The 12786-nt window shown below is 39.2% G+C and overlaps 1 protein-coding gene across 4 annotated transcripts in view; it reads right to left on the reverse strand.

Annotated features, from left to right (window-relative positions):
- Positions 1 to 1571: 1571 nt before the first annotated feature.
- Positions 1572 to 12786, reverse strand: part of LOC104221276 (piezo-type mechanosensitive ion channel homolog) — a 37692-nt gene continuing 26477 nt past the window's right edge. For 3 of the 4 annotated variants that reach the window (XM_009772302.2, XM_070156511.1, XM_070156512.1), the window contains 5 exons: positions 11227 to 11385; positions 2727 to 3230; positions 2358 to 2499; positions 2131 to 2275; positions 1572 to 2032 (listed from right to left, as the gene is read on the reverse strand). In XM_009772302.2, coding sequence (XP_009770604.1) covers positions 1897 to 2032; positions 2131 to 2275; positions 2358 to 2499; positions 2727 to 3230; positions 11227 to 11385 — 1086 coding nt within the window. In that variant the 3' untranslated portion in view covers positions 1572 to 1896. The remainder of the gene's footprint in view (positions 2033 to 2130; positions 2276 to 2357; positions 2500 to 2726; positions 3231 to 11226; positions 11386 to 12786) is intronic. The other variant, XM_009772304.2, reaches the window with a different exon arrangement.

The raw sequence follows: 12786 nt of genomic DNA on the forward strand, positions 1-12786 counted from the left end.
CTCTTCCAAAGAAGGGATCTCTACTTGTATTGCCTCTCTCCGGCGGCAATCTATTTTCACCTTCTTTATGTTAGTTATTAGACCAATGTACCGAGACATGGGCTCGCATCGGCCCGCTACCGAAGCAGGTTTATCAATTTTGAAATGAGAGGCATATTGAAGGTCCCAAGAACGCACTCCTCAACGCTGGGAGCCACTACCTTTTTGCTCTTAGACGAGCGTGACGAAGAGGGGGCTTCCTCTTTTCGAGGTACTGTCTTAGAAGTTTTGGCCATGGTTGTAACAAAAATTTCAAAGCAAGTTGACGAAGGAGTGAACACAGAAGAAGGGTGAAGACAGGAAACTTTAACGAAGGTTTGAAGATCTGAAGATGTTGCAAAGGTTTGAAAGATAGGGAATTGGAGTATTTATAAGTTATCTGTGTACGGCCAAAATTGGGAGTTCGACTTTAGGGCTACTATGCTGCTCCACGCCCAACCTCGAAGAAGCCCGAAGTAGAGCGTGAGGTGCGATCCCGAGGCGTGTCCCTCGAGGAGCACATCAAAGGCTCACTATGGTCGATCTCGGAGCAGTACAATCGACGATCGTCATGGAAATGGGGGAAAGCTCCCAAGGACACGTGGTTAGAACTGACCAGGTCTGCAAGAATAGTACAAATCCATACTGAGCCATCACACAGCTGTACCAATAGCATTTCCCCATCATTATTAGATATGTACTATGTTAGGATCCCCCTCCTATATAAAGGGGACCCTTGTCATCTTGTAAGGGGGTTGGAAAAATATTGAATACATGACAACATTCTCTGCTCTCTTTGCTTAAACAATTGTTCTACACATTTATTGCTTATTCTTTCATTGTTCATTTATTGTTCTTCATTTATTGCTCGTTATTAACCGCAAAAGGCCATCTTTAAGGCCCTCATTATCATCGATTCTTGATCAATTGTTCATTGCTATTAGCCTCATCTAGACCTCGAGGTCCTGATTCAGCCAGCTCGAGGCCCAGCCTTGTGACCATATTGGTTCGCATATCTTATTCTCTTTACTTAAACTTAGCATCTATTGCCTAACAACTTATTGAAATAAATCACGTATTTTTAAAACCACCAAATCAAATATAATTCTAAATACCATTTTCAAGGTAAACAGGTACAAAGAGGTAACAACTGTTACTAAAAATAGAACAATGTTTAGTGATAACACAATGCCCAGTGCCGAAATGCTCAAAACTCCAACAGAGAGGGTTCGTCTAGCATGAATACTGTTTCAGTATTTACACTCAGATCTCTTGCACTTAGGGAAGAGAATTGGGAAGGAGAGAAATGGCTTTGTTATTGGACCTAGAAACTAATTCATGCTCTAGTGTTCAAATAAATAGTTGCAGCAACATTTGGTCAAAGGGCATTACAACCTGCGCAGTAATTGACAAAACATGAAAGTAATCCAGAGATTAATACTATAACTCTGGTGGCCAATATGCTGAGGAAAACAAAAGATTTTCAAACAAGAAACATATGAATCGTACAAAAAACCTCCTCAAGGAGATGTTAGATTAGTAGTAAACATCACTCAAAAAGGAAAAGGACGCAAGTTAGATAGATGAGAACCTTTTCTATGCCAAAAAAGTATATTACACAAAATTGTTGCTATATTTTGCACCCTGACCTATATTTACAAATGTTTCTAACATCTATTTTTGGAGGTTTCAGCATGAGGAATCAATACATATGATCCTTCCCAACTTCAAGCTAAAAAAAAGACATTGGGAAGTTTGTCATGTTGACTGCGAGGAAAAGAGATGAACTCTATGGTATTGGTTAGTGTCTCTTCTACATATCCGTTAGGACAAATATCGGTTGTCAAACTCTGCAGTTGAGAGCAAACTCTTCTTGGACTAATCAGGCTTAGTATACTCGAGCAACATGTGCGGAGACCTATATATCTTCACCAGTGTCCAGTATAGGACTTCCTCCACTCCAAGCTCACCCTCTGCTCTTGCAGCATATATATCCTCACAGATGGCAATCAATCTGCACGGAACCAAAATTGCTCATTTTTCCTTTAACTAGGACTCTTACTCGATTTTCTTTACAACAATGTTAATAATCAGACCATGACGTAATATTACCTGTCACATGAAGGAAGATTTTCATATGGGATTCTCATTCGCAAGTCGGAGCACTGCAGTCTGATGAAGCGGCCAACTGCTAAAACAAATGTGATATAGAGACCCCATATACTGAATTTGCTGAGAGTTTCACCTAGCAATCCCTCTAAAACACAAACAAATTGTTAGTGAACAACAACACTTCACTTAATTTCTCATCCTATGCGAAAAAATAATCCATTACTTACGCGGTGTTTCCTCTGATACAATTATGGCCATAGGCCCTCGCAACCCTCCACAGCCTTTTACATCCAGCGAGTTGATATCATGGAAGGACCACCACTCAGAGACTCCCCGATTTAAAATGATATCCGCGCTAACATCATTTTCCTATAAAAACCAGTTATTGACACATAAATATCTTTAGGTGGCTAATACTAAATGGAAGTTAAAATGCAAAACATTAATCGGATGGTAGGTTTAACCAACTACTTAAAATATCCATCAAAATTAATATGTTGATATGTTTGGTATAATTCAGCTAACTTCGCATGACAAGAAAAATCAAATAACATAGAATACATATTTAGCTTAAGTGCGTTTAAAGGCCATCTCACCTCCTGTTCGATAGGCCTAACTTCCCCTGAACCAGTCACACGAAAATATCTTGGATATATATTATACACGCGGAAGCTATTGGTTGAACCATTTAGAACTTTCTTAACTTCCGATGGCTTTGGACAATCCGCAGGAGCAAGACTTCTTTCATATTTCACTACCTCCTTTCCCTTAGGCCTGTCCCTTGTAAGAACCCAAGAAAATTTAACATCCATCTCTTTAAGAGACAGAATGAATCTTCTCTGAACCACATCCGGAACCAGCCACAGAGTACTTGCATCAGGTTGGCAACAAATAAGTTGGATATCATTTACATTGTATGGGTAAAGATAGCCTTGCGGATCAAGATTCAAATCATCATTGAGCTGATTAAATGGAATCATTTCACAAAGAGTAGATTGGTAGAGGGTTAACCTTCCTCCAACTCTTCTGCTGATATCAAGCTGAACTCTCGCATCTTTTACAGGATTTGCAATGTTAGTTGGATTACCACTGCTGTACATCTGCATCGAAGAACAGCTTTAATTTTCCCAATATACAAGATCACCCAACATGGATTTCAAAGAACTGATTAAAAGTTATACAAAAGTAAAAGTTGAACATAGTAAAATTTAAGAAAGTTCTGAATGGATTCTCTTCTGAGTATCCTTCTTACACCTTTGTTTCCTTTCGTTACATCTCATTAATGCAGGTACATAGAAAGCCAAAACATCACTTATCATTTACAAATATCAGTCTTTAAAGATTCTTAATCCACAAACTGGCGGAGAACATCAGGAAGGAACTGTGAACTGTCTACTTACTGATTTTCTCTCTCTATTTTCTTGAGCTCTCAGGCACACTCCCCGAGGAGCCTGAGAACAAGGAATCTTGAGGATCCATAAACACCATGAGCATGCTCACTCAATTCCGACCAACCCTCTGAAAACAGTTCCGACAAACAGCCTCTCACGCGCCGCCACGCGCGGCACTTTCCGGCGAGCCAAACGCCACGCGCCGGCGCGTGAGCTCAATCCCGGCCACTTTTCAAAATTTTTGTTTTGGACAGCATGATCGTTGGGAAATTCCGAGCACACCCATACAACTTTTTCTGAATTTCGACAACTTTTAGTTTTTCCGGTGGCGGGGAATCTCTCTGTCCAGAATTCTGGTTTTTCTGTTCTTTTTTTTCAAGCTCTATAGCTCACGGTGATAACGTCCAAACAACCCCTAAAATTCCATAACCTGAGCAGCTGTTTAGTACAATATGGGAGACAACAGGATATACTTCAACGCAGGATTCAAATCTTTTGACATCACCAGATGGAACTCCAACAAAGATACTTGGTTTGAATGGGTGGAGAGAAGCCGCAACATGATGAGAAGATCATCCATGGGTAGTAAGGCAATGGAATGGATATGCTTTGCACTTAAAGAAGCGTCGACTGATCAAAACAATCGAGTGATGAGATGGAAGTACAAGGAGCAAATGACAGAACATTTCTGTACTAGGAAATTTAACGCACATGGAAGATATATGAGTATTCTGTCACTGAAGAGAGAAGGGAGGTCAGTGATTATAATCCCAGAGTTAACTTTGAATTCTGGCTGGAAAGACATAACAGCTAAGATAGAGAGATTCATATCCACCAAGTTGAATCCCATAGTACCACCCAGAAATACTGTGGAAAATTTCTCTTATGCCCAAGCAGTTAAGGAGAGTAAATGGCAATCCAATACTCTTCGAGAGGCAAGGGTCAGCACGAACAATGGCGATATCACTGTTTTGGAACCTACTGGAGGAGAGGACACAGGCCTACTAAAAAGATGCATTATCGGGTCTTTAGGGAAAGAAATCAATGAGAGACCCACTTTAGCAGATATAAGGCGATGGGCTAGTGCTTCATGGAACAAAGCATCCGGAGTAAACATATATGAAATGACAGGAAACATGTTTCTTTTTGAGTTTCCAAACAGATTCATGACAGAGCAGATTGTGCAAGGAGAATGGAGATGGAAAAAATACAAGCTTCATCTGGATTGGTGGAATCATACAGCTGGTTGCATTCCAAACTCACAAATTGAGGAAACATGCTGGATTAGAGCCATGGGGATTCCTTTACATCTATGGTCACAAAAGATCTTCAAAGAAATAGGAGATCTCTGTGGGGGTTGGTTAGCTACAGAAGAAGAAACTGATCTCAAAAACCATCTTAAGTGGGCGAGAATCAAAATTGTTGGTGATGGCAGAAAGACTCCCAATGAGGTGGGGATTGAAAAAGATGGTACCAAATTCTTCATCCCAATCTGGGCTGAAAGAAACACACGGTATGAGCTAAACACTGGTAAAGGAAAAGCAAGTGGACAATTTACACAAGGTTCAACTTCGATGAATCAAAGCAGTAAAGTGTCAAAAGTCAAGCTGAGATCCTATGGCCCCGATATGGCTGCACAAGTCATTTTTAATGACCTCTCGTGTGAGATCTCTGATGATACTGGGCTGAAGCCTTATATCGAGGAAATGGGAGGCCATTCTCAATCGGGGGCAAAAGAGTCACCTCCAGGGGATCAAACCTTTAATGTGAATCGTGAAAGTATGCAAAAGGAAACAATTACCAGTTGCAGTCAGCTAGAAGGTGGAGTAGATTTAGCAAGATTGGAACAGAAGGAAGGGGAACAAAGCATAAACTCAAAGATGGGGAATGATCACGTGGGAAATACTTTGGAACATCTAAAGCAATTTAGCCCTATTCAAGAGTGGGAAATTGAGGAGGTGAATCCTTTAGCAGTTCAGCAACACAATCCATTATTGGATAAAGACATGGATGCAACAATATGGGTCCATCAAAATATGATCAAATTGGGGAAAATGTTTGGAGTAGATTTCCAAGGACATGAAGAAGAAGCACTGGAATTGTTAATGCAAATTGACAGCTGCAGACAGGTTAGAAGGGTGGAGACAGAGTTGGAGGTGAAGAAACAAAGATTCAAAGGATCACTGGAATTAAAAGGTTTGACTTCTTTCGATGTCAAATTCAAGAGTGACGGGAAAAGGAGTAGGGGAAGAGATCTATCAATTATTTCTATATGAGGATCAAAGTAATTTCCTGGAATGTAAGGGGTCTAAATGATAAGAAGAAAAGGGAGATAATAAAAAGTCAAGTGCAGAATTGGAGGGCAGACATTATTTGCATGCAAGAAACAAAAGTCGAGGGGGATATCGAGGAAATAGTCAGGCAAATATGGGGTGGTAGATGGGTTAGGTATGCAAGTTTAGAAGCTAGCGGCACGAGAGGGGGGATTTTGATGTTATGGGATTGCAGAGTATGGAAAGGGGAGGTGTTACACACTAGTGCATACACTTTGACGTGCAAGTTTGACGCTCTTCTACAGAATTTTCAATGTCACATAACAGGAGTGTATGCTCCAAATTGTAGAATAGAAAGGAAAAAAGTATGGAATGAAATTGGTGCAGTGAGGGGATTGATGGAAGGTCCTTGGGCGGTTTGTGGCGATTTTAACGTTACAAGGTACCCTTCTGAAAAACGGGAATGCTCAAGGAGGTCCAGAGCGATGGTGGAGTTTTCGGATTTTATAGAAGATATGGAGCTGATAGATCTTCGACTTGAAGGAGGAAACTATACTTGGTTCAAAGGGGACAATCATACAGCGGCTTCAAGAATTGATAGATTTCTCATTTCAGAAGAATGGGATGTAAGGTTCAGAAACATCAAGCAAACTATCCAACAAAGGCTGATTTCGGACCATTCACCTGTGGCTCTAGACTGCGGTGCGTGGGAACAAGCTAAATCATACTTTAAGTTTGAAAATTGGTGGCTGAATGTGGAAGGTTTTGAGGACAGAATTAGAGAGTGGTGGGGATCTTTTGAATTCTCAGGAAGACCTGATTACATTTTAGCTTGCAAGTTAAAAGCTCTCAAGGGCAAGCTAAAAGGTTGGAGCAGAAGTTACGAAGGCAATTTGGGACTGCAGAAATCAAAATTGCTAAGTCAACTAGCAGATTTTGAGACAACGCAACAACTAAGAGCGTTGACAGAGGAGGAATCAGTCAGAAAAGCAGCCACTCTAATGGAGATTGAGGTGCAACTCAAGAATGAAGAATTTGCATGGAGACAAAAATCAAGAGCTTTGTGGCTCAAAGAAGGGGATAGGAATACAAAATTTTTCCATCGGACTGCAAATGCACGCAAGAGAAACAACAACATTGACCAAATAATGATTCGACGTGAAGTAATTGAGGATCCAGAAAGAATAGAGAACGAGATTATTGATTTCTACAAGGAGCTATACACAGAACCTGAACAGTGGAGACCAACAGTCAATTTCGAAAATAGTCCAAGCATTTCTGAATCGGAAGGGAGTCTTTACGGAGTAACTTTGAGGAACAAGAAGTGCTGAGCAGTTTGAAGATGTGTGCAAGTGACAAGGCTCTAGGTCCAGATGGATACACAATGGGTTTTTTCAGAAAGTGTTGGGACATTTTGAAGGAAGATATCATGGCGGCTTTTAACAACTTCCATTCACAGGAGATGTTCGAGAAAAGCTTCAATGCAACATATATAGCATTGATTCCAAAGAAGACAGGTGCGAAAGAATTGAGAGATTTCAGACCGATCAGTCTGATAGGGAGCTTCTACAAACTGCTCTCAAAAGTCTTAACTGAAAGACTTAAGAGGGTGGTTGGGAAACTTGTTGATGCTCAACAAATGGCGTTCATCAAAGGAAGACAAATAATTGATGCAGTCATGATTGCCAATGAAGCTGTGGATTCAAGAATAAAAAAGAAAGAACCTGGAATCTTATGCAAATTGGATATCGAGAAGGCCTATGATCATGTGAACTGGAGCTTCCTACTAAGAATGTTAGAACAAATGGGTTTTGGGCAAAAATGGATTAGATGGATGAAATTTTGCATATCTACTGTGAAATTCTCCATTCTTATAAATGGAAGTCCTAAAGGTTATTTTCACTCACACAGAGGTCTCAGACAAGGTGATCCTTTATCTCCATTTCTATTCATCATAGCCATGGAAGGATTGAACAACATGATCAAAACGACTAAAGTCAGTGGATGGGTTAAAGGCTTTGAGGTAAATAGGAGTGGGGCTAATAATCTAGAGATCACACATCTCCAATATGCTGATGATACTCTAGTCTTCTGTGATGCTGGAAAAGACCAACTTAGATTCTTAAGGATCATTTTGGTTTTATTTGAAGGAGTATCAGGTTTACACATTAACTGGAGAAAGAGCAATATTTTTCCCATTAATGAAGTTAATAACATGGGGCAACTGACTCAGATATTGGGAGGAGAAGTTGGGTCCCTACCAACTGTTTACCTTGGGATGCCTCTTGGTGCAAGATCCAAATCAAAAGAAATCTGGAATTCAGTCATAGAAAAGTGTGAGAAGAAGTTGTCAAGATGGAAATCGCAGTACCTATCATTGGGGGTAGGCTAGTTCTAATCAACTCAGTATTAGACTCTCTACCTACTTACATGATGTCTTTGTTCCCAATTCCAGCAGCCATTTTACAGAGATTGGACAAACTCCGAAGAACATTCCTCTGGCAAGGCAATAAGGAGAAAAAGGTCTTCCATTTAGTCAAGTGGAAGACACTAACAATGGATAAAAAACAAGGTGGATTAGGGATAAGGAATTTGAAGAACCAAAGCAAGGCTCTTAGAATTAAATGATTATGGAAGTACTCTAAAGAACCCCAATCTTTATGGGCCAAAGTGATCAAAGCAAAGTATGGTGAAGAAAACAACTGGGTGTCAAAAAAAGTCAGTACATCATATGGAGTAAGTGTGTGGAAATCCATCAGAGAACTTTGGCCAATAATGAAGAATCACTCCTCTATAAGAGTGAACAACGGAAGGAACACATCATTTTGGAATGATAACTGGCTAGGAATGGGAAGCTTAAAGGAAAGATACCCAGATATGTTCGGTTTAGCACAAAACCAGCATAAGACAGTCGCTGATATGAGGAGTTGTCAAGGATGGGAAATAGCTCTAAGAAGACAGCTGAATGACTGGGAGATAACAAGATTAACTGATCTCTACAAAGAGCTGGAAGCATTCACAGGACTACAGGAAGGTTTGGATTCAATATGGTGGAAGAGGCACAACAAAGGGATTTACCGTGTGAAGGATGCATATAAGATTTTGAATCATGATAATCAACAGGTAGACACATGGCCTTGGAAACATATATGGAAAACAAAGATTCCATACAAGGTAGCCTGCTTCACTTGGCTACTAGCAAAGGAGGCGGTTTTAACCCAGGATAATCTCATAAAAAGGGGAATTTCTCTGTGTTCAAGATGTTTTCTGTGTGGGGAAAATGCAGAAACTGTCAACCATTTGTTTCTACACTGCAAGATTACAGACCAACTATGGAAAATCTTTATTAGTCTTAGGGGTATTTCTTGGTCAATGCCATACAGGATTAAAGATGTCATTTATAGCTGGGAGGAAGCTGGAGCTGAAGCAACGAGCAGAGATAGATGGAGGACCGTTCCGGCATGTATTTGGTGGACAGTCTGGAGGGAAAGGAATACTAGATGTTTTGAAGACAGAAGCAATTCACTGCAGAAGATCAAACTCAATTGTATTCTTCTATTTTGTTTTTGGTGCAAACAGATGTACACAGAAGATACATTGACAATCATAGACATACTTAGGATCCTGCTAGGTCTCAAATTAGAATATCTATAAATTCTCTCTATGTAAATTTGGTTTTCAGTGCAACCTATGTACTGATTTTTATTATATATACAATAGTTACCAATTCAAAAAAAAACATCAGGAAGGAACTATATGTCTAAAACCAACACAGCCTAATGTAAAAAGAGAAAAAGAAAAGATGAGAACTCTTATGAAATTGGTTGTTAGCAACACACAAGAGGGCTCCTCCCCTAATGGATGAGTATGAGCATGTTATACATTTCAAGTTAGAGCTCCCGGGGAAAAAAAAAAGAACAGTTTAAAAACAGCTTGCTTCCTTTATGTCATATATGAGATGTCCCGACCTTTCAAAGCAAAAAAGTAATCCACCATCGATTGAAGTCAAACTTATATTTCAAGCCAAGAGAGCGAGGCCCTAAGCAATTAGGGGAAGGGTGAGTGGGTAAGTGGGGAGTTATATAAAATAAGGAAAGTTTCCTAATCACTGAGATTTCTAAGTATTATAAAACAACTATTAAGAGCACTCCACATAATATTCTTAATGATTCTTTTTCAACTTTCACCAATAACACAACAATTAAGAACATCATACACACTAATTTTTATGATTCTCTTAATTTTCAACACAACCCCTCAAGCTTATGGTGGAGAAACGAATTTAAGTTCTATTATTTTGCGAAAAAAAAATTCTAAAAAGCTAGTGAATTAGTAAACAGTAGCCTGAATAGTGTTGCCGGAACAGAGAAAACGCAATTGGAACTATGTCCTCCAGAAATTCATAGGCAATTGGACAATGAAATTAGTAAAAGCGCATGGAAGGAACTATTCTTAATCGCTAGAAAGAGGAAAAGTTACTGAAATCTCAAGGGTATCATTGGAGTAGCTGACAAGAATGGTGACACAAAAAGTTGCTGGAAAAGTTTTCACAGGAATGACCAAAAGAGGCAGTCCCCAGATGGACATTCAAAGGAGACGTAATGCCGCCAGAATGGTAGAGAAATAATTCCGCCCAAATGGTCACTAGAAAGGGGCATGTTATTGCCAGAACAATCACTCAAAAAGAGGTTCAGATAGTAAAAACAGAAAAGAAAGAAACTTTTGTCCAGGTGGGCTGCCACAACAGGCGGAAGCTACATAAGTCTTTTATCAAAATTTTAGAGGCTCTAATACCATGTGAAAAAAGGAGCATGAGAAAGGAAGAGAGGAACTCCCTTCTTACAGATAATTCAAAAAGAGAGAGAGGGAGAGAGAGAGAGAGAGAGAGAGAACTCCCCCTCAATTACACTTCGATACTGACCAAGTAATTACTTGGCCAGACAAACACGCCAAAACCGTGTATTTACACCCGAATCCAATTCCAAGGTGTCTTTCCAAACACACCCTTATTAAAAATGGTTGTTAACATACAAAAGTAAAAGTTTCCTAATAATTAATATTGCTAATTGTCATGATAAATAATTATGAATATTCTATAGAATACTATTGGAACTCCTGATTTTCAAGACACAAAAGAAGAGATTCAAGAAAAAGCAAAGTAGTTGGGAAACTTTTCGACGCAGTGAAAAAATCTTCTTCTCAGTGAGTAGGATGGACGGAAAGCATATGCAGGAACTGCCCCAGTGTCAGCACGAGGGAGAAAAGAACAAAAAGAAATTTATTCTTTTGAGTAAGACAAATTCTACTAGTTGTTCGGTAATATTGAAGGGCTATGAAGATATAGATAATACTTGCTCCTTTTATCTGAAAGAAAATCTTGAGTTGCCAATTGTATAGCACATAGATCTGAGGAACAGTTCACAAACACTTACCAGCATGGGAGCCCATATTACACAAATCAATATGAAGAACAAACATATTCCGTTACAGAATTTGGTCATCTTAGTCTGCTTGTCTCCTGGTTTATGTGTAGCTCTGTTCAGAACAGCATCACATTTGACAAGGTACAAGCTTGCATTTATGTCTTCCAACTAGAAAAAGTGCCAAAACATCAGTCTCATGAAGAAAATCCTCAACAATCGAAGTAGCATCAATAAGGTGAGACATAAGCAGGTAAAAGTAACCAACCCCAGATTAATCATGGAATTCAAGCATACGTGAAAAAAATAAATCCTATAAGTATTTCCAAGGGCCCACAAGTAGACATAAAGAACCAACTGAGAAGGGAATAAAGGACAAACTGATAGAGAAAGTAAGATGAGAAGTTTGTTGGCCTTGCTTTAGGTCTAAAATAGGGTGAGAGGCTAGTAATGGGGAGAACATATCCTTCTGGAAGGACGTTTAGGTCGGAAATGTGCCTTTGATGTCTATGTTTCCAGATTTATTCTTATGAGCTGTCAATAATACAGCATCTCTGGCAACAAATAGAGTGAATCGGACATGGAATATCAACTTCAGAAGAAATCTCAACGACTGGAAGTTAACAGGGGTGCAGAATTTTTCAACCACTTGAGCACATTCCAACAATTTACCAACACGGCGGACTGAATTAGATGGTTACTTAACAGCAGGGACGTGTTTTCAATAAGTTCATATCACAGAGATCTTACAAGGGAGGAGAACCCACAAGGCCCTTGGCAATGGAAGAAAATTACATAGTCCCTTATAAGGTAGCTTTCTTTACTTGGATAGTGAGTATAGAAGTGTGCGTTATGCACGAGAGTCTACAAAAAGAGGCATGTTCATAAGTAGCAAATGTGGGAAAGAGTCAGAGAACATATGCCATCTGTTTTTGCATTGTCCAGTTACTATCCAACTGTGGCACTTCTCTTTCAATGCAAATGGGCTAATGGGTTATGCCTAGATCAATAGATGAACACTAAGATTTAGTACAGAAAAGGGCTAAGGCAGAACAAGTTGAGGTGGTGGATCACTATATGGACTGAAAGAAATAAACTCCATCTAACAACAACAACAACTATGGCTCAGTCCCAATCAAGTTGAGGTCGGCTACATGAATCCTCACTTCTCCATTTAAGCTCAACTCATGTCATCATCATACCAAATAAAAATAAGTTAAATATATATAAATAATAGTAAGGATAATAATAATATTAGACGTTCTCTAGCAAGACTAAAACCTATTCCCAACTAGTAGATATCACCTATATAAATCTTTTTCTTTCATTGTGCCCTATTTTTAGCTGTCTGTATGCTTTTGTTTTATTCATGGTGTAAATTGGAACACTTAAATGATGCTGAATCAGTTCTACAGACGTTAGAAGCCCTTCAGGATTAGATGGGGTATATTTTGCTGTCTTATGATTTCTAGAAACATTGTACAGATGTAACAGCACTCCCTTTGTGCTAGTTTATTTATGAAATAACTATACCTTCTCAAAAAAAAATTGATTCTGTTTGAGTTTTGAAGG

The sequence above is a fragment of the Nicotiana sylvestris genome, chromosome 9, assembly GCF_000393655.2.
Source record: "Nicotiana sylvestris chromosome 9, ASM39365v2, whole genome shotgun sequence".
NCBI lineage: Eukaryota > Viridiplantae > Streptophyta > Magnoliopsida > Solanales > Solanaceae > Nicotiana > Nicotiana sylvestris.